We start from the raw sequence: 23,148 nt of genomic DNA, 5'->3' as shown, positions 1-23,148 counted from the left end.
ACATCACATATTCATGAACTTGAGCAGCCTGGCCTTATAATGCATGTCATTTCTTGTAAACACAGTCCTTTAGAAGAAAATGAAAGTCCTGCACGAGAACAGATATCTTGCGGAAAGGTTTTAGTAAAGCAGGCTGTGAGGCATTATTGCATCATTCTAATCTCATATGGTCTGATGGTCTGTGTTTATCTCATTCATGGGAAATAGTACTTCTCAGCTCAGTTCACATTATTTTTAATTTTTTTTTATTTATTTTTATTTTATTTTTTTTGACCCTTGGAATAATTAATTGACTGTTGTTGCTTTATTGAAACATTAGTCTCCATTATTGTTATGTGCATCTGTTTCTCTGTCATTTATTTTATGCCTATGAAACATGGGTAAAAATTTTATGTTGATAAATAGGTAATTTTATTTACATAATCTATCCATATTATTTAAAGTAAAACAAAATGTTATTCATTTCTCTCAATGATATGATTTCTTTATATCTACATAGTGTTCATTGACTTTTGATAGGATTTTTGTGTGTGTTTATTAATAAATAACATTCCTTTGTCAGTTTTCATATGAAGTATTTTAGAGACATCCACAAAGATGATTTTTATTTGTAATTTATGTTTTTGGTTTCTGATACTTTGGATTACTTTCTTTCTTTCTTTCCTGATCAGAATCTGTCCTAAAATTAATTTTGCCTATGAAAAAAATTTTATCCATTGCCTTCCATTTCTGAATATACTTATTAATAGAAATTACTGAGATCATTTATCTTCTGTGCATTTTCTGCCTACAGAAAGTCTATCCATACCAAGAAATATTTACATTTTGGTTTCCAGTGTTGTCCTGTCCAGAAGTTATGCTTGCTCTTCAGAAAGTACTTTAAAAATAGAGATAGAAAATTCCAGATTCTATTTTTAATGAATCCATAACTTTATCATAAAATGCAATTATTACTAATGGATGTAATAAAAAGACATCAAAAATTATTTTTGGTTCCTCTAAGGAGCCTTGTTTATTCAGATATTAACTATTGGTTGTATGATTATTTTATCACATATTAGCTCTGAAAAAGTTAAAATATGCTAATTGGAACACATAGATCACCTTTCATATTCTACAAAGAAATCCACATAGTGAGAGAACTAGACTATCCATTGATTAGCTGAACTTTCCTACATTTTGATGTGAAATCTCACTGTTCTGCCACTGTTGACTTTAAATTATAGCAGAAAAAAATGGGTCAGGTAAGGAGACTATATCATTCTGAATAAAGCCACAGAGTGATAGTGTTCTGAATGCAAAAAAATGTTCTGTTGATTTGCTTATACTTGTTCACTTACAAAGTTTGCTTACACTGGATAAAGGATGAAACCAACAAAATAATTTCTTGGCATCTTTAATTTATAGTATAACCAAGTGAAAAAAACTTTAAACACATGTCATTACTGTAAATGTATTATAGTCTTACAGCCTTTCTATTCACATTAAAAATAAATAATGAAATAATTAATAATAATGATAAAATGGTGTGACTATTAGTGTCACCAGTTGGCACATATAAAACACTGTTCAGGCTTGAGTGATGTGTAATAAATGAGTGATACCTAAAACACAGCTTCTTATCAGTTTTCAACACCTGCTCATGATGTGGAGATCTACTATATTGTAGATCAGGGTTTCCCAAACTTTTTTTCTATGACAGAACACTTCACAAATCCTGAAATTTTTACAGAACACCTTGGTTATTTTGTGATGTATTAATTAATAATTTATCATTAATTAATTAAACATAAACATCATTAAATTAATTTGTGCTGATTTTCATTGACATATCCCATTCTGATCACCAAAAATTTATAATATTATAAGTACTTACAATTGAATGCAGGCTTTTTCTTCTGTGTGACGGTAGTTTTCCCCCTTCTTTTGTATATCCTGGAGATCACTCTGTAGGTTCGTGATGGATGACACAAACTGTTCACAAACACCTTCAATAAGAGATTTCTTAACATCAAAATTAAACAAAGTGCCTTGTCTCTTACTCATATTAGAATTTAAATTAGAATTTAAATCTGTATTCCTATTGCTTTTAAAAAAATCACGGCACTCCTGTTTCAGAACAAGCACTTACACACTGCAATATGAACTTGTGAAGAAAGTATTTAGTATTAATAGATTTGAGAACCGGATACAGACTACCTTGATCTTCAATTTCAGTGAAAAAATTTTCTTTATACTTTCTTGCTGATTGGTCACTAACATTTGCAATACAGATGTTATTTCTTTCAGTTTTGAGAACAGAGGATACACCGCCCATTGTTGTAATTGGCTTGCAGGCAATTTTTTGATTGGTCATAAACAGTGGTATTCTCTTTCCCGATTGTTGAAAGATTTCAATGTATAAAAATTAACGATAATTCATGAATATTTCCATGTTTAAAAATATGCCGCTTAGTCACTGACATTTGCTACACAGATGTCATTTCCTTCAGTTTTGAGAACAGATGATACGCTGCCCATTGTTATAATCTGCTTGCAGGCAATTTTTATGACCGGTCATAAACAGCGGTATTCCCTTTCCCAAATGTTGAAAGGTTTCGATGTGTGAAAATTAACGATAATTCATGAATACTTCCATGTTTAAAAATACACGACTTGGTCACTAACATTTGCTACACAGATGTTATTAGGCTTTCTGGGTCTGTGCTTTTTGACATTCACGAATATTATTCTCCTCAGAATATTTCCACTATAAAATATTTATTCATGAGAAATGCTTAGAAAACTAAAATGACAAATTCCAGAACTTCTCGCAGAACACAGTTTGGGAAACTCTGTTGTAGATGATCTTCATTGCTTAAAAAAACATTACCAACTTGGCTATTGGAGGATTGAAGTAACTGATGATTTCCAGAGCAGGGGATTATTATTTTTCTGTTATCTATTCCCCCCCCCCCCCTTTCTGTTTTTTCAGCATATTCCTTCAAGAGTATGCCAAGCATGCTATGGGGACTTGAAACCCTCCATTTGAGAGTATGGCAGTAAAGCAATTCTGCTGGCTGGTTATCAGATAGTACTAGTAAGGTTTCTGGTAATGCAACTGGAGGCTTCCTGACCAACTAGTTTGTAATCCTGTTGTCACGTACTCTGCCGAATTAAGTCTGCAGGAGTCTGAGTAGTAGTAGTGGGGGGGGGGCTTTGTGAAGGCTGTGATGTAGTAAGGATATTGGATGTATATATGGGCAGCATGTCCAAAAGTTTCTCACCGCATATACCTGCTTTCTTTCAGCTATTTACCAGCAGTCATGAAGATAATAACACAGCTATTATATCACTGTGATTAAAGAAAAAAAAATTCTTCCAAAAAACGTTTCCACTTAACCACCATTTGCATCATAAACACCTTCTGTTTCTAATTGAACCACAACAACCACCATACATTTTGACTGTTCACAATTACGCTCTGTAAGCTTGCCGTGAGGATACCTATGCATTTGTATCTGTAAATCCGGTGTTCCATGTCAGAGAATGCCAAATTTCGAATATTTTGTTTTTGACCCAATCTGGCTTAAGGTTTCCTTGCTCCATTTAGTTACATTTATGTATTTTTACTGCTCTCTAAATTCTGGAAATCATGGACTTCTTTGAATTTCTAGCTCTGAAAGTTGACTGACTATCCAAATAATGATTATTTTCCTAGGTAATTTCAATTTACAAAACTTTAACCTGCATCTATGCTCCTAAATTAAGGCTGAAAGAGATGTGAATGTATTTGCTGTTAAGTAAGTATTTCACAAATTCATTTCGCAGCAACCCTTTTTATTCCTTATTGCATTTTCTTGTTTCTTTCTAAAGTATATTTTTCTTGTCGTTTTATATAGTTTCCATTATGATATAACTTTGTGGCCTTCTTTTTTTTTGGCTATACAGTCTGCACAATTTTTCTATCTCTTGCCAGTCTAGTCTTTTAACTAACTTTCTCTGATTTATCTGATGAATTTCTTTAATTCTTGGTCACTTATTATTTTCAGATATCATTTTAATTTTATGACTTTTCTCTATCAGATTTCAGGTCTAGTTTGAGAGCTGTACTTTATTTTTAGTTCCTTTCTTAGTACCTTAACAGTCCCTTACCACCTCATTATATAGTATTCTAAAATTTACCCATCAGTATTATATGTGGCCTTTCTCCTTTTCACTTTCTAATTCTCATTCATTCTTCAAAATTTGAAATTCATGATGGAAATAGCAAAACTTAATGAGGTGAATGATGGAGATACTCCCCCCCCATTTACTACTAAAAGGCAAATTTACATTTAATATGAAATTTAGATTATATTAAGGGCAGATGTCAGTTATGACATCAACATACCTGGTATTGCAGTTTCAGAAAGTAAGAATGAAAGAAAGTAAGATATTTGCAGCTGAACTTACTTCTCAGTACTTTTCTAAAATTGTATGTTTCAACTCGTCAAGTTCAGCTTCAAATATCTTGTCATTCTTATTTTTTGAAACTGCACTACCAGGTATGTTGATGTGTCAGATATGTCAATTTAGATATGCACATTGAATAGCCTAAATGGAGAGGAAATGTGAAATAAACAGTATGCAAGAAAGATGATGAATAGAATGAAGTGTAGATTAAGAATTTAAATTTATGAAACCTAAAAAAACTAAAAAGAAACAAAGACATGATAAAGTGTATACAGGGACATGGTGTGCTGGCTCTTTTATGGGTAAAAAATGAATAGTGCAAAACTAACTATTAGCTTTTCCAAATTTTAAGTTTCAATTTTAAATTCTAAATTTATAGTTCATTTCTTTCATCATCTTCCTTATTTACCTCATTTTGGCTATTCAGTGTATGTACTCATCCAAATTCACATAACTGAGCTTCATTCTCAGCACCTTTCTCATATCGTGCTTTTCAACTCGTCCAGTCCAGCTTCAAATATGTAGTCATCTGTACATTCTGAAATTGCACTACCAGGTATTTTAACTGCTCTTAATATAGTAATATAATATAATAAAACCTTTGTTTGGATGGGGTAGCTCTGTCACCCAATAAGCTTTGTTATTGCCATCATTAATATTATTGTAGGTATAACATGAATCTGTAGTTTCAGAAAATTTCTGGATTTGAAATTTATTTTTTTATTATAATAGAAAAATTTCCTTTAGTTCTTAGATATCATCTCATCATCCATTTATGAGTTTTAGTTTTCTTATTCATACAGAGCTTTAATTTCAATTTAGCTGTCACAAAGTAATGATTAGATTCTTCATGAACTCCTTGCATTGCCTCCATCTAAGAATAAGCTTTTAAAGCTGCCCTTTATTGTAATGTAGTCAATCTGACTTTTTTGTTTTTAACAGGTGTTATCCCAGTCATTTTATGTATTTTTTTTTATGTATTTTAAATTTCATTTTGTGTATTTTAAATAATTTTCTCCTGTCACAAAATTATTCATTTCACAAACCGCTACCACGAAACCAATCTTATTTCTTTGCACATTTCATTGCAATAGTTATTATTACAATATTATTATAATAAAATTGTAATGACTTCAGTGATACAAATGCCAACTTTGACATTCCTATCACTCAGATCACCACATTTCAGATCTAGTATACTTGATTGCCTGGACATTCAGCTTTCATAATCAGGTTGGTTTATCTGGGTTTGGAACCAGCATGTGATTGTTTATCAGAGTTGGCATTTTCAGTCTAGGCAGCAGTACAGTTTTTCAATATGGAATATATATTGGAATAAACTTGTGTTCTGGGAGGGCTTGTAATATGACTTTTTGTTTTTAGCTATACCTGTACATAAATTGACTCAGTAGCAGTTAAAATTATTTCCATTTGGAAACTGTGAGTAAACAAGTAATGTGTAATAATCTGACATTTTTTATGTTTTTAGAATTTTTAATATACATATATTTGTAAGGATATCTGCTTTGGACAATTCAGAATTCATGTGAAATTATTTTTTCAGGTTGTCTCAATAGCTCAGATTTGTCTAGACCCATATTATCGTACCTTTGATGGATTCAGAACCCTTATTGAAAAAGAATGGTTAGCATTTGGCCATCGTTTCACACATAGAGGCAATCACATTACAGCAACCTTGGCTAGTGGTTTTGCTCCAATTTTCCTCCAGTTTCTAGATGTTGTACATCAGGTAAAAAGCACAAACACACATAGTAAACTATATAAGAGAAGTTATGAACTTTATATCAAATTTAGTTTCTAGATATTTGATTCTAGTTTAGGCATTAGCAAGCATATGGAATTTATTACTTATTTACTCAAATTTAACACATTCTGGCATGAAATTAAGATGCATTTTTTTCTGTTGAAATGTGAACAGTCATCATTTCAATCAACTGTTCCAGTCTCTAAAGGATTGATATTCTTCTTGTTATTGTTATTACTTGCTACCTCCATGAAGCCCCATGATTCATCATGGGGAGCCACTAATCTCCATCAAATGTATTGCTGTCTGTCATAGGATGAAAAATCTGAGGAAATATGATTACACTTCCATATGTGAGCAGGCAACTCTCTTTCAGTTGAGAAAGCCCTTAAAATGTTCTTCCATTCTGACAGTATTTAAACATATGTATTTTTACAATTAATTTATGTATTTAACGTTTGTCTATCAGCCGTGTCAAAGAGGTAATTTCTCTATATTTTTTATTAGCATATTTTTCAGTATTCTTTAACTTGTCAAAAACTATTGGAAAATCAGTCTGAAAACATAAATTATACCTTAATTTCTAGAGGATTGATCAAGTATTATTCCATTGCACAGATATATATATATATATATTATTTATTTATTTATTTATTTTAAGAAAAAATGAAAGAATTTGAAAACAAGAACCAAATCTTGAAGATTCAGTGATTCATTCAGTCAGAGAGGCATGTGGTGAGATTGTCTGTAAAGATAGAAAAATCAGAACTCCATGGTGGACTCAGTAAGTTTAAAAAGCAGTGAAGGAAAAGAAGAAAGCATATCAAAAGTTCTTGGCAAGGAAGTCAGCTTATGCTCTTAGAGAAGACAGAGGAAAAAAAGTAAGAAAACAAAGCACTCTGTAAAACTATCTAAACAAAAGTTATCATGGGATGACTTTAGTAAGAACATAGAAAATAAATATCAGAAAGATGGCAAAAATTATTCTGGAGGCTATTAAAAAGCTTATAAATGGAGGAAAAAGTACTGTAAAAGGAATCAGAGATGATAAAGGTAACATGAAAACTGAAGATAAAGATATTTTGGTGTCTGGAGTAATTACTTTGAAAGACTACGAAATGAAACATGCAGTGTCAGCATGATGGTAGAAAACTTCAATGCAGTCAGGAATACATCTACATACTTGAAGTAGAGAAAGTCATAAAAAACCTGGAATAGATGAAATTTGGCCAGAAATACTCAAATATTATTAAGAGAGAGACCTCCAGAGAGTCAGACTCATCAAGGGAGGCCACATACTATATACACCAGCTATCATACTTATTCTTGAATTCATTCACACTGCTTGCACTCACAACATCCAATAACAATCCATTCCAATCATGCACTACCCTATGAGAGAAAAATGTAGTCCTCCCCCCCCTTCTTAGTGACCTTCATACTCAGCTTCCAAGGTTGTCCTCTTGTCCTTTCCCCACCCTCTATAAATTGAAAAATTTCATCAATTGAAATCCTGTATGACCCTTTCAGAAGTTTGTAAGTCTCAATCATATTTCCTCTCTTTTTCTTGTCTACTAGTGTGTGCAGTCTACAATTTCTCAATCTGTCTTCATACTCAGTATTTCACAATCCTGATATCATTTTTAACACTCCTTTGTACTCTCTCCAATATCTCAGAATCACAACGGAAACTAGGAGACCAGACCTGGTCTCGTGGTTTCAATATTCCAAGTGAGGTCTTATCAAGCCCCTTGTAAAGAGGCAAAATAACATCCTTATTTTTACATGTGAACATTTGTTTCAGCATTGCAATTATCTTTTAAGTTGTATTTGCAATCTTTGAAAGACTACAAAATGAAACATGCAGTGTCAGCATGATGGTAGAAAACTTAATTGCAGTTAAGAATACATATACATACTTGAAGTAGAAAAAGTCATCAAAAACCTGAAATGTAGAAAGGCACTTGAAGGTATAAAGGTTTCACAGTGGCTGCATTGCATAATTCAGAAGGCCTGGTAAGATAATCAGCAATAAAAAGACAAAGACAATTAAAATAGGCAGAAACACTGAAAACATCAACTGTATCCTGAATACTGAACCTATAGAACAAGTAAGACATTTCAGCTATTTAAGCACAATATTTAGTGAAGATGGTAAATTAAATATGGAAATAGACAACAGCATTAGTAAAGCTGGTAGGAAGTCAGGTGAATAAATTTATATGGAATAAGAAAGAAATTATTATTATTATTACTTGACACCTCCAGGGAGTCCAAAGACTCATTGAGGGAGAGCACCTACTCTACAACTCTGTCTCCACCACTTATTCCACCAACTACAACAAACTGCAACTACACCATCTACCACCACTACATTTCCATGGACAATCACAAACATCCATTCCCATGGTGGGATTCGAACCCACAGTTTTTTGGCTGGAGAGTGGATATGCTAACCACTCGGCCAACCAGGCTAGCTGTTAGCTGTATACAAGACAGTATTCAAACCAGTTTTAACTTATGGATCCAAGAGCTGGGTTAGAAATAAAGTGCTTGATCAGAGACTAGATACCTCTGATATGAGAGTTCTAAGAAAGATTAGTGTAGTGAACAGATGGTGGTATCAATGGCAGTATCACATTAAAAATGAGGATATTAGGAAAAAACTTGCCATTGTTAGCATTCAGGAATGTGTTAGTAGAACTAATCTCAGGTGATATGGTCACTAAACAGAATGGGAGAGGAAAGATTAGCAAACAAGTGTTCTTTGCCAGGTTGGTAGGAAAATGACCCAGAAGAAGACCAAGATCTAGATGGGGGTTGATATGCTAAAAGGGCCTTAAAAGACAGAATATAAGATCTGATAGTATTGAAGTCTCGACAGATAACAGATTAATTTGGAGGAAAATTGTTGATCGGAAGTTAGTAATGGTGTAACTTTCTCATGTAGTACTATCATAATTATCCTGTATATCCCCTAAGAGTACATATCAGGAATCTGATGATGATGATGATGATATATATATATATATATATATATATATATATATATATATATATATATACATGCAAAAAACACATGATATATATATATATATATATATATATATATATATATATATATATACATGCAAAAAACACATGATATATATATATATATATATATATATATATCATGTGTTTTTTGTGGCATTTTCAGACTCCAAATATACAACAATGCCTTGCATAGTGCAGTTTTGAATAGCACGGGTTTTGCTACAACTCTGTTTATAATTTTTAATAATTTACAACGTTTTTAACAGTAGTGTGGTACTGTAGTGATTTATCATACCACATAACAGCTGTGTCAATACTCTTTAGTATTATTTCAACTTTGGTGCAGCAAAGTTGTGGTCACTCTACAAAGTGAGAAGAGGAAATGCAACAAAGCTTGTGAACCTAGCAAATGTAATTAGTTAACACTGAAACAAAAATTTGAAATTATAAAGTGCTATGAACAAAGAGCATTATATGCTTACAAAAATATTCATGCCAAAAAAAAAAAAAAAATGAAGAAAAAACTCTGTGCAATCTATATTATTTAAATACAGTTTTTTCCAAATAAAAACTTGTGTTCAGTTATCAACAGTAAAAATCTTTAATATTTTTTCATTTAAAAAAAAATTCATTTGTTTACCGCAAGTTCACTAGAAATACTATTCTAGTGAACTTGCAGTAAACAAATGATTTTTTTCCCACCATTATTGTAATTATCTGTTTGAAACACATTACACCAGTGTTTCTCAACCTTCTTACATGTGTGCCCCATTTTTTAATATTAGTTTTTGTGGAACTTCTCCCACCTTTCCTCCTTGCAAGTTTTGTGTTAAGACACTGACAAAACCCATAAAAGTTAGCCAAACAAAAAAACTAGGAATTAATTGAAAATTTTAAATGTTCATATAAATTTAAATACATCATCAAATTTTTCGAAAATTATATAGTGCGGGCATCACTGCACAGACTGTTGAATCGTATCAGCCTTTCAGAAACATTTGCGATTTCATCACAAGAAGTCTCAATTTTGTCAGACGGGAAGAATATTGGCAGATTAGAAAGCATTGAAAAATTGCTTAAATGGTACAGTATCAGACTGTGTTCCTAGAGTTCAAAAATGAATGGGGTCAGCATGAATTGATGGGTAATCTTATTAACCAAGAGTTTCTCAAGAAAAAGATGATGTGAAAGGAATACTATGTATATAAGTTTGATGTGTGATTTATGAAAATTGCAAGTATTGTACAGAAAACTGTCTGAATGTAAAAAGAAACTGGTTCTACATGCCAAGGATATCCAAAAAGAATTCTGTCATTATGCTTCAAATAAAAAGAGAGAATAATTGCAAAAGACTAACCATACTGAATGCAGACTGTATATGTGTGGTAGGTGCAAAAGAGAGTTCTGCTTTATTTATTTATTTATTTCGTATCCAAACACAAGTAGTAAGTAATTGGTACAACATTATTTACAACAAATTAGGATACATTACAAATGAGAACAACTTAAATTTAATAGGTAAATTATACATAATTATAATAGGTCAGATCTTCCTCCACTATCTTGCACAATCAACTTCTTTTTTCTGTGCAGGATGTAAGGTCCTCTTTTGTGTGAGGTGATTGAAGAAGGGGGCAAGAAAGATGTTCCATCAACTGGGTTTCTCCATTTGATGAGGTTTTGTTTGCAGCATCCTATTGTTAGTAGTCTGTTGAAGCTTAACCAAGTATTCCAGTCTAAGTGGGCACCATGTGGAAGATGTTCAGCTGTTGAAATACCAGTATTACTGTCAGGGTATAGTGCAAACCATTGTTGAAGTCTTGTCTCTGGAGGATTTTTAGGTTATTCAACAGTTGCTAGAAAGCTATATCATGATCTTAGTCTTTGGGGCACTGTAGTCCGTCCAAATAGTGGGTGGTGCTCATCATTCGTTTGCTTCTTTCATCAGCTGAGAATTCAGATTGTCGAATTGAAGGGGGGGGGGGTGCAGTACCAGCCAAAGTATACGGATCTCTTAATGGTGTTGATTTCAGGCATCTTGTTATTAAGCGGTAACTTTCATTCAATGCTGGGTCCAGTTTTTCAGCATGGCAGGATCTGGCAGGGAAGGCATATTCAGCAGGTGAATAACAAAAGGCCAGAGCAGAAGATCTAAGTATTTGTTTTGTTTTGTTTTGCTCACGTTCCCCATGAGGTGCTCACTGGGAATGTGAGCACATATTTAGTGTTGTTCGTTTGTTCAGCTATCGATGTTTGCCTCTGTTTCTCACCAAATTACTAGATACACCTTGTGATACAACCCTCGGATTACCTAAGGTTGGACAGCCCTGGTTTATGGTATCATATGCTGCAGTTAGGCCTACAAAGACTACTCCTGTGGCTAGTTTTTGCTCATAACCATTTTCTATATGTTGAGTGAGATTGGGAATTTGTGATGTACAGGATTTGCCTGGTCTTAAACCAGCCTGCTCAGTAATAAGATAGGGTTTGATTAGGGTTGAAGCCTATTCAGAGTTAATCGTTCTTAAATTTTGAGGTTGCTGAATAGAGATATAGGTCTTTAATTTTTTTTGCTTCAGTTGCCATTTTTCCCTGGTTTCTGAAAATCCACCACTCTAGCATGCCTCCAAATGGTTGATAGGGTTCTGAGACAAGTGTTGTACAAGTTTAGTAGCCACTCTTTAGCCTTGGTTCTAAAATGTTTAATTTGTTCATTACAGATATCATTGAGGCCTGCAGATGTTCTAGTTTTTAATAGGTTTATTGCAGCATTGAGTTCAGTAATCATGAAATCTGAGTTAATCAAATTTTGTTCCTCACTTGGAATTCTTAATATCTTATTTTTTGGATGCATTTCCATTCAGCAGCAACTGGTGAGCAATATAATTAGCTGTTACCTATGGATGATCTATTGATTGATTTGTGATTGTCTGTGGTGGTGGTGGTGGTTGTGGTTGTGGTGGGTAGTAGATGGCATTGGTATAGATGATGATGGTAGTTAGTTAGTGGAGATGGAGAGTTGTAGAGTAGGTGCCCTTCCTTGATGAGTTTTGGACTACTTGGAGATGTCACTTGATAATAATAATAATACAAGACAGTTATTAGACCTGCTGTTTTAATGCAGCAAAAACCTGGTCTGTTAAATGATCACTTTCTGATCATTTAACAGACCAAGATACAGAGCTTTGAAAATAAAATCCTCAGAAAAGTATGGACCTGTAAGTGATAACACAACAGGTGAATGGAAAAGAAGACATGAACAAGAAATTTAGAAACTCTATAGATCTCCACTTCTAGTTAATGAAATCAGAGCTTCCAGATTTAGATGATTTGGACACGTGGAAATAATGGGTAAGGAGAGAATGGCTAAACAAACATTCAAGATGAAGCTTGATGGAAAGCAACCTAGAAGTAGACTGTGACTGCAATGCAGGATAATATCCAGAACAACTTAACTAAGATCTAGGACTGGAACGAAAGAACACAAGACAGAAAGAAATAGAAGAAATTGGTACATGCAGAACCTTAGAGGTCAACAAGCTAAGGAAGAATAAGAAGAATATACTGTGTATCAATTTACTAAAGTGGTAACCAACCCATCCTGCTGTTATGAGTACTCATAGCAGTAAAAAAGTAATCTTTTTTTGTTGTTGTTAAAATATGATTCAGTGTAGTTTTTGATTGAGAATTCAAATCAGTCTTAACATCAATAATTTCAATTGAAGATAGATGATGACAGAAGTTTTTTCTCTCTTTTTTTTAATAAATTAATTTTGTGCTGACTTTTAAGATGATTATGCAGATCGCTAGTACTTCAACAAAATTCTTTGAGTTTTTGAGCATTTTTTAAAATAGTGCTCACAAAAAAATCAGCTGCTTTGATTTTTTTTAGGGCTTAAAGCGTGTTTAAACAACATGCCCGCATATCCTGCTTCAGTGTGTTTAAAATATACCATGAATATTTATCCATGGCTATAAAGGAAAAAAAGTCCCTTTTCTGTGATCCGTTTTTTCAAATCTCAAGTCAAATGAAATATTCTAATTCTTACCTTTTGAATTTTTTGCTATTTGACATGACGTGTAAACTACTGATGCTACTCACTGTTCTCTCAACATGCCTGCATCTCCTGCTTCAGTATGTTTAAAATATACCATGGTGAATATTTATCCATGGCTATAAAGAAAAAAAAAGTCCCTTTTCTGTGATCCGTTTTATCAAATTTCAAGTCAAATGAAATATTCTAATTCTTACCTTTTGAATTTTTTGCTATTTGACATGACGTATAAACTACTGATGCTACTCACTGCTCTCTCAAATGATCAATCAGAACACAGAATCATGTGGAATATAATCTTGTTAATATATACATTATCAAAATACTTGAATATTTGAACATGTTCATGATGGACAGGACAATTACTTTCGTCGAAGTCAAATATATGTATGCGGAAAATTCTATATTTGGTTGATATAATATTTAAACTAACAATAAAAAGCACCTGAATATATCGAAGCTTAATACTCAAATGAAAATGATCCTATACAGTGAAAAAACTTTCTCCCAAACAATATACCATGGTAATTTTGCATACCTGCACAGCTGGTATGCAGTTACTTGCATTATATTTAGTTATATTTAGAATAATTACAGCATTTAGTGTAATTAGAGACAGATAAAATTTATGACTATATATTGTGAAAACATCTTTCTCCTACAGTCACAAGATAAACAAAGGAAAAGTTTTAGAAAGTTTTTTACCTTGGATATAATATACGTTAAAGATACCAAGCAATTTTATAAACTTGGTTTTAATCCTTTTTCCCAAATAAGCAAACAAGCAGGTAAGTCAAGTTTGCGCCTGAAGTATTTTCAGGTCTGAGACAACTCGTGGTAAAGGTTGAGTAAGCTCTGATCACTTTCCTTAGTATCTCCCTTAATGCAAAGCACATCTCCTTGCAGACATGTATGATGCTACTATGCATTAAGGGAAGGGAAGGGCCACTACCCAGACTGGTTTTGACCTTTTTTGAGGTCTCGTCAGTGTGAGCCAGACCCTGAGATGCCAAGGTTGAAGTAATATAGAACTTATAAATTTTACCTATACAAGTTGCCACCTTTGACCTTAATAAATTATATTAGGGGGAGATACTAAGGAAAGTGATCAGAGCTTACTCCACCCTTACCATGAGTTGCCTCAGACCTGAAAATACTTCAGGTGCAAACTTGATTTACCTGCTTGTTTGGGAAAAAGGATTAAAACCAAGTTTATAAAATTGCTTGGTATCTTTAACATATAATATAACCAAGGTAAAAAACTTTCTACATCTTTCTCTCATCATGAGATTTTTATTTATTAAGGTCAAAGCACCTTGTGGCAACTTGTATAGGTAAAATTTATAAGTTCTGCATTATGTCAACCTTGGCATCTTAGGATCTGGCTCCCACTGACGAGACCTCAATAAAGGACAAAACCAGTCTGGGTAGTGGCCCTTCCCTTAATGCATAGCATCATACATGTCTGCAAGATGTGCTTTGCATTAGGGGAGATACTAAGGAAAGTGATCAGATCTTACTCCACCTTTACCACAAGTTGCCTCAGACCTGAAAATACTTCAGAGTAAACTTGACTTACCTGCTTGTTTGCTTACTTGAGAAAAAGGATTAAAACCAAGTTTATAAAATTACTTGGTATCTTTAACATAAAGGAAAAATTTTATTGTAGCACTAAATTAAGTACAGTACAATGTGAAATTTATTAATTCATATATGCTTGATTAAGTGCAGAATTACATGACTCTATTAATATAGATTTATGTAACGCAAATTTTCAAAAGCAAAAATTTTTTTTTGCTTGTTTTTTTTATGACTTGAAATAAAGTAACATTACATTTTGTATTTTCTGTACAAGATGATTCACAAATGCTGTTTTCAGAAATAAAACAATATGATTTGAAACTGGCATGCAATATATATGGTTGAGAATTTGTAAAAACATGTCTGCTAAGATTCCAAAGGGTCAAGCAAGTTCCCACCTGACACGTAACTATTGCAAAATGCAGCCTGATGTGAACATGTTAACTTCATGAGGTACTAGTCTTACAAAGTTAAATTAATCAGGAACTATTCGAATTAATAACGCATGCAGTCGACTTTTAACATAAGCATGGCTAAGAGACTCATCATGGTCCAAGGCGAATAAACAAGGAACTGCATTTTACAAAATTAGTCAACAAAATTATTACAATATGCATTAAAATGTTTTTGATTTACTGAAATACTGGTAGAAAACACTGAATCAGTAAAATTTTAATGGATTTTTTCTCCATTTTCCATAAACCAGTTTAACAACACTGATAAACTGGTTTATGATAAATCCAACCCACTGTTGGATATATAACTGAAATGATTCTTATTGGTATGAAAAGTTTCATCCCCCATTCCACTTTAAATTTCCATTCCTTGTCAAAGTTATACAACAGAAGAATCAAGCATACTACAATTTTTATTTATTTATATTTTATATTATTTAGTTTTGTAATAATTCTACCCTTGAAAGGGCTAGATAATCCAGAGAACCCACCCCTAGATTTTAAGACAAATTTATGCCACAGTGTGATTGCAACCATAACCTGTTAGACACTGGAGATGCTATCTTCCTTAGCCATCCGCTGTGCTGTTACCAGCGTTTATTTTTGTGCATTGTAATTCCCAGATAAATGAATTGTGGCTGAATGATATAGCATATTTATGAAAATTGCTTCAGCTTTTCTATATTTGCATACCTTTTTTAATAGGGTGCAATTTTTATGAGTTCCCTCAAGAAAAACATATTACATATGAATCATATTAGCAAACGATTCGATAATCTGGAAATCCTGCTGTAGAGACTAACACAATAATTTTTCACACTAGTTCAGTCCTCATCTGCTTTTTTTTTTTATCCCCAGGACTAGTCCCATATAAATAACACTATTTTTTCCCAGCTCCATCAATACTTATCAATCATTTAGAAATCACAGTTCTGATGCAACATTTTTCCACATGGATAGTTTTTGAATTTGAAATAATGTGCTCTTTGCTCTCCATCCTTTTCTTTGGACTAAGTGAAGACTTGGCAACTGTTGTCGAGAGTAACACTTCATCACAGAAATGTAAAAGCCATACAGTACCCGGCAAACTGTACAGGTGTACTCCAGCCTCTTGATTTAGGAATAATAAAGTGTTATAAGGAGCTTTATAAGAAATGCCTTGTACAAACAGCTGTTTACTAAATGAATGCAGGCAAAGATATAAAAAAGAAGATAAATGTGTTGGAAGCAATGCACTACACTGTAGCAGCCTGGCAACAAGTAACCCAGCAGACAATTGAAAACTATTTTCAGAAAGCTGATTACATGATTACCATTGACCAATAGGCATTGGTCAATGGTAACATATTGACCAATGATGATGATGATTTCAGCGAAGACTGGGAAGAGTTCAGTGGCATGACCAAAGATAAATTCAAGGACTACATCTCTGTGTACTGCCACGTGGCACCAGAGTGCAGGAGCTGTGCTAGAGCCTTGTGGCATCTGGGAGTATGGGGGGGGGGAGAGAAGAAGATGGCAAAACCAAAGTTATATTCTGAACTTAGCTAAGATGCATGACGCGCTGATGAAAGTCAAAGCTTTCTTTTATGTGCACAGCACGAATAATCGTGAAAGTGTTCTAGGTCTTGGAAGATCATATTTTGAATTGAGGCATAAAGTTTGCATAAAATAAATGTCAAACAAAGATTTTTTTCAGCAAGAAGTAGTGTTTTATATATACTGTATTTCAGTGAATAATAATAATCATTAAATTGTTCTCATCTATAATTTTTAATGGTTTTCCAGGACTATTGTTTTTCCATATATATCGTTTTTGTTCTCCATCCCCCTAAAAACAATGAATCAAGGTTTCAGTGTATTCACATACAGAATTGTGTTCTTATTAGCATAACTTTTTTAGTTTATTTGAACTCTTGCAAAAGGCTGTCAATATATAGTACAGTTGATTATCATAGATGGGTCCTGCAATTCTTGAGAGATAGTATATGGCATTTTGTCATGTCACTTCAAGCTTCTAATGAGTGGAGTGGTAGTCTCACATCAGGTAATGAAATTCATCTACCACCTAAAGACTTTTCACAAACTTCTATGCCACCATGGATTGAGCTCACATCTTGTTGGTTGGAGAGCTAGTGCTATCCACTTGGCCAACCATCCCAGCCTTGAAGACCACCTCCATTGCTCTTTACTTGTTTAGACACGAGCTCAAATCCTATCCAGGTTATAAGGGATTGTGAACTAAATGGGAGAAATTTCCCATCTAGAAACTTGGGATTGTCATCTTACAAAACAGGCAAACCAATCAGAAAAACCTATGTAATGTAAGAGATATAATATACTGACTTTATTGAAACACAGTTACTATCAGTTTATGGTAAACTTCTCCATGACATAGTCGAAGAATTGACATAGCTCATTAATTAGAAAGATCTAGATGCATCTTGTCATGGAATTGAGAAACTTTACCTATATCTTATACTAAGGCCAAGTTAACTAGATGTAGAGTAGTTCTTAGTGTTTTTTTTTTCTTTGGGAGAAACAAATTAGCATGAGATCACACTGTTGTTTTGTAAGGACAGCATGTATCGTCACCTTGTGAACCTTCACCTTTAGAAGTTGCAGTACTTTGAATGCGAACAAGATAGGAAAATATATGAGTAGTATATTGTTGCGATATTTGGGCTTTATAAAGAGAGGTCACTCATTTTTGTTTCTTCAAAATTATTGTAAGAAAGTCTATAACAAATAAAGGCTCTTTGTATCTAATCCCTTTCCCCATGCTGTTAAGGATTAATCAGAAGCTTTTTTTTTTTTTCATTTTATTAGCTTTTGATGGGACAATTTCAAATATTGAAAAGCATTTGTAACAAGTAGCTTGATTCAACCTCTTAATTCAGCTTGTGGCATTTCATTTTACTATATATTATTAAGTTGTAGAGGTTACTTGTGCATCAAGGTAAGTTCTTATTTGTCAAATTGCTCAGCATCCCACCTTGTAATATAAGAGGATGATAAGAATCCAAAACCAATTTCATATATTGGGACACTTTTGATAACCATCTGAGGTTTTGAAATTTCTGCCTGAATTTATAGCTCTTATTGATGTTGTTCTTTATATTGTAAAAGAATATTTTATTTCTTTATAGATACATCATCAGTTTCCACTCTCATTCGAGTTTAACCAGTATTTCTTGAAATTTTTGGCTTATCACTACGTGTCATGCCGTTTTCGAACTTTCCTCATGGATAGTGAATTTGATCGCGTGGAGGCTGGTTGGTTGGTAGAAGATCGTAGTTCTCGTCATCGTGGTTTGGATGGTGGCTCTGATGAAGAAACTGGGTTTTCTCTAAAATCTAATTCTTTAAGTAATTCTGTTTTCCTTGGCCCATCCTTTTGGGATTACATAGAAAAACTCTGGGCCAGATCACCTTTGTTTTACAACTTCTGGTATATCCCTAATCAAGAAGACGAAGTAAGTACATAAGTGAATTTTGCTGCTAATCATATAAGTTTTAAATTATTAAAATTATCAAGAAGAAAAATAAATGATAAAATGATGCTTGCTCTTTCACGATATCATATAAACATTACTATTATGCGCACCTCCAAGGAGTCCAAGAACTCATTGCTAAAGGGCACTCCACTACTTGCATCTTCTCCTGCTGCACACAACTGCCATCTACCATCCATCACCACCACAACAGTATTTTTTTTGTCTGTAAATTGCATGTGTTATGAAGTCTGATTTGCCTGTACATGGGATGAAAAACCTGAGTTTCTGGTGAAAAAACTCTGCTTCACCCATAGGGGGATGGCGGGGGGGGATCTCTAAGCTATATAAGGAGAGTGTGAACAAAGGGGTGAGGAATAAGTTTTTATGGATGTGTGGTGAGTTGTGGGTGGTGAATGCATTGCCTGGAAGTGTGGTGGGTATGGAGAAGACAGGGAATGCATTCAAGTCAGAGTATGATGAGCTGTGCATATGATGGAGGACCTCCCGCAATGAGTCGTTGAATCCATGGAGGTCTGATAATAATAATAACTAAAATGATAAATTTCAGAACAGTCTAGTTCCATGTTTCATCACCAGAGGCATAATGTTCCCAATTCATTTGATTGTGATTCATTTTTGCATTAGGCCATTTAAGGGCAAATTGAAAATTTTAACTCTTCACTTTTTTTGGAATCAATTTAATTTAGTCTGAAAGTTTACTGAATGACATTTAAATTTGTATACACTTTTTAAGAATAATGTTTGCAAATTTTTGACAACAAAAGTGAAATGCATTTGTTATTTTCCTTATACTGATTAGGAAAATAGTAATAATTCATCAGAGCGATACAAAAATGACTACTATAATGCAAATAGATCAAAGCTTTATACATAATCTTCTTATTCTTGCATGTCAGTGTTTTCCACATCATTAACATAATGTGCTGTGATATCCTCACAATTTTAGCAAAATGTCCTCGAAATTTCAGGTCCTTATCTGCCAACGTCCCTAGATCACTCATCTCTTCCACCTCACCAATCTTATATTCTGCATTCCATCTATGCTTCCCGAACTTTACTTACAAGGCTACAACATCCATTCTATTTCTCATAATTCTTCCCAACTTTGCATCAACTGCACATTATATCACCTTTCAAGCCATTCTCAGTATCATTTACATTTGAATTAAGTAGCAGTGTCTCTTAAACAGACCCTTGGGGCACACCACTAGTGACTTTTTCTCTGCTGGATATTGCTCCCCCATACACAACTTACTGATATGAATCAGACACCAAATCTCCAATCCAGTGCTCTAACTACTGTTTAACCCCATCTGTTCCAGTTTAACTACCAGCATTTCATGTGGCAATCTATCGGAGGCTTTAGCAAAATCTAAATATACCACTATGTATACATCCCCTTTGTCCATAAAACACAATTTTCCTATAGCAAACCCATTCTGTCCATGAAAGAGAATGTTGCTGTTGCCAACCAGTTGTGAATCCTGGTCCTCAGTAGTCTATCTAACATCTTTACCACAACTCTAGACAAACAAATTGGCCTGTAATTCAAAACACCTCCTTTATGAACCAGAACAATTTTGCTCTCTTTCCACTTATTTGGAACTTGGGAAAATCTAAGACTCCTATGAAAGAAGTAAGTTAAAGCTATTGTTATCTCCCTGGAACATTCTCTCAAGACACATAGTGATATACAATAAAGTCCTACAGCTTTATCGACATCAAGTTTACACAATTCCTCGTATACCGCTTGCTCACTCTCCATCAGTGGCTCCTCCCATTCCACTGCTCTCAATTTTGCATGATGTTACTTTCACGAGGATGAAATACCTTTGTGAATTGTTCATTTAACATCTCTACTCAGTGGTTATCATTCTCTGAAACCAGTATCATCCCACCATAATCATTCTTCTTTAAGAATGATTTTGATAATGACATCAAAAAAATTCCCTAGGATTTCTTTTCACCTCATTAGCTAACTGTTGTTCATAATGCAATTGTATTACTCTTCCCATGCAAGTCACCTGTCTTGCTTGCTCTTTGTACTCTGTATGCAACTGACTATTGCCTCCATAATACCCCCTTCCAAATGGCATGCTTCACCTCTTTATTTAATCAAATCCAAGACTCTTAATCCTCATGTAGTTGTCCCTCAAAATCTCAAGAAATTCATTCTCTTTTTGCCCCAGGATGCTGTCTCTTTATTCCAGTCTATATTACCATAAATAAAATGCTTATTAGCTATACTGATTTTCCTATATATTTTCTTCTCTCTGCCCTCCACATTACCAAGTTTCTAGCAACATTCACTAGCTATTTCATTCTGTTCACCTCCACCTCACACCATACTGCTTCAAAACCACTGCCACTGTTTGCTCCTTTCAACTCCACTTTAGATGGAGATAACTCCCCGTGGTACCATCAACAGTACTCCTCTTTCCCTCCCTATCCTCATTGAAGACATCCTATCCATCTGTCTTTATTCCTCGCTGGCTCATTCTAACAAATTGGGGAAGAATATAGTCTATTAATTATAGAAAGTTATTTTTCACTTGGTTATAAATTAAATAAAAAACGCTAAGAAATTATATTTTTTTATCCTTTATCTAGTCCGCTCAGTTAGCCTAGTGGCTATGCGCTTCGCAACCATATGCCTGGGGAAGGAGTCTCCTAGGTTCAATTCCCGTCACTGATGCGAGGAGCTTCCTCAACCATAGCCAAGTTAGTCAGTCTTGGGCATGGACAGCAGGGCTTTTTCCCCAGTTTACCTGGGGTTTTTCATCCCTCAAGCAGGCAAACCAGCCTGTGCACACACATACAGGTTACAGTCAAAAAGACATACTTAATTCCTCATTAGGAGAGCTCCACCAGTTCTAAGGGGCAGTCGAGGAATGGGGAGGGGGACCCCACATGAAAAAAAAATCCTTTATCTAACTGTAAATAAACAAGGTCTGCTCGTGAAGATTCTTCACAACTAGGCTACTTGTATATAGGGGCTAATGACTTCACATTAATTGCCTTAGTATCCCATATTACAATGCACACATCATTTCATATGTGTATAATGCTATGCATTATGGGAAAGGATAATTTCGATCTTTATTGAGGTAAGATGTAGCAGCTGTCCTGAACTAGGACAGGAAACTCATCACTGACTCCACTCAGTGACAGGAAAAAAACCACTGAGTAGAACCACTCTACTCTCCAGTTGACAAGCAGGCCCAAAGACAAACATTATTAAATGTCATCAGTTTGAGCCAGATCCAGAAGAGATATCAAGGTTGAGGTAATGCAGAAGTCATATACATCCCATGTACAAGTAGTTAAAAGGTGACCTTATTAAAATACTGTGGATTACAGCTAATTTAGAAAGTTTTTTCACTTGGTTATAAATTAAATTAAAAATACTAAGAAATTATATTCTTGTTTAATCCTTTATCCAGGTACAAGCAAACATAGTTTTTGCACAAAGTTTCTTCATAAGTATTCTCCTTGTATATGGAGACTAATGACTTCATATTAATTGCCTTAGCATCTCTTCAGGGTCTGGCTTCCACTGATGAGACCTCAATAAAGGTCAAAACTGGTCTGGATAGTGGCTCTTCCCTCATGCATAGTATTATACACAGCCAAAAGAATGTGTGCTTTGCATTATATGATATTAAGGCAATTAATGTGAAGTCATTAGCTTCTATACAAGTAGTCTACTCATGAAGAAACTTCACTCACAAACTTTGTTTGTTTATACTAGGATAAAGGATTAAACAAGAAAATAATTTCATTGCATTTTTAATTTAATTATCTATTAATGCTACAATTTCATCTCCTTTATTTTAAATACTTCTGATATTTCTAAACATACATACTAGCTTATTTCTGGTTCTATAGCATCACTATAGAACCAGAAATAAGCCTCAACTCATCATACCTGGGGAAACATGCTGACTACCTTTCCTATCACACTGTTATCTTTTTGCTCCAGATGATTTGTGCCTACTATTACTACCAACCGTTTTTGCATGCTTCCTCCTCATATCTAGTACTTTAATCACTCTGGAAAGCAAACCTTTTGCATCTTCTCATTAGCCATGTCTCTAATAATTGAATCCCTATACTGGGCCACTCTCAAATCAATAGACGCCTCTTTCACACTGCCATCATTTATTCCAGCCTTCGTCTCTCTTCTGCACATGCCTGTTATTCTTCTCATTTCACTCTGAAATTGCTTTATCTCTTAAGTTTTGAGATGTGAGAGGATGTGGACTGCATGCATTTGAATGGATTTGACAGATTGTGGGGATATC

The 23,148-nt window shown here is 34.0% G+C and overlaps 1 protein-coding gene across 1 annotated transcript in view; it reads left to right on the top strand.

The window, feature by feature from the left end:
• Sbf (SET domain binding factor) overlaps positions 1-23,148 on the top strand; it is a 631,948-nt gene that overhangs the window by 461,198 nt on the left and 147,602 nt on the right. Inside the window, 2 exon segments of the mRNA XM_090414822.1 lie at positions 5,999-6,184; positions 18,476-18,802. Coding sequence (XP_090270948.1) covers positions 5,999-6,184; positions 18,476-18,802 — 513 coding nt within the window.

Source organism: Typopeltis vanoorti, chromosome 25, assembly GCF_054136105.1.
Source record: "Typopeltis vanoorti isolate ZY-2024b chromosome 25, IOZ_Tvanoo_1.0, whole genome shotgun sequence".
NCBI classification, from domain to species: Eukaryota; Metazoa; Arthropoda; class Arachnida; order Uropygi; family Thelyphonidae; genus Typopeltis; species Typopeltis vanoorti.
This window is presented reverse-complemented; position numbering and strand designations above follow the sequence as displayed.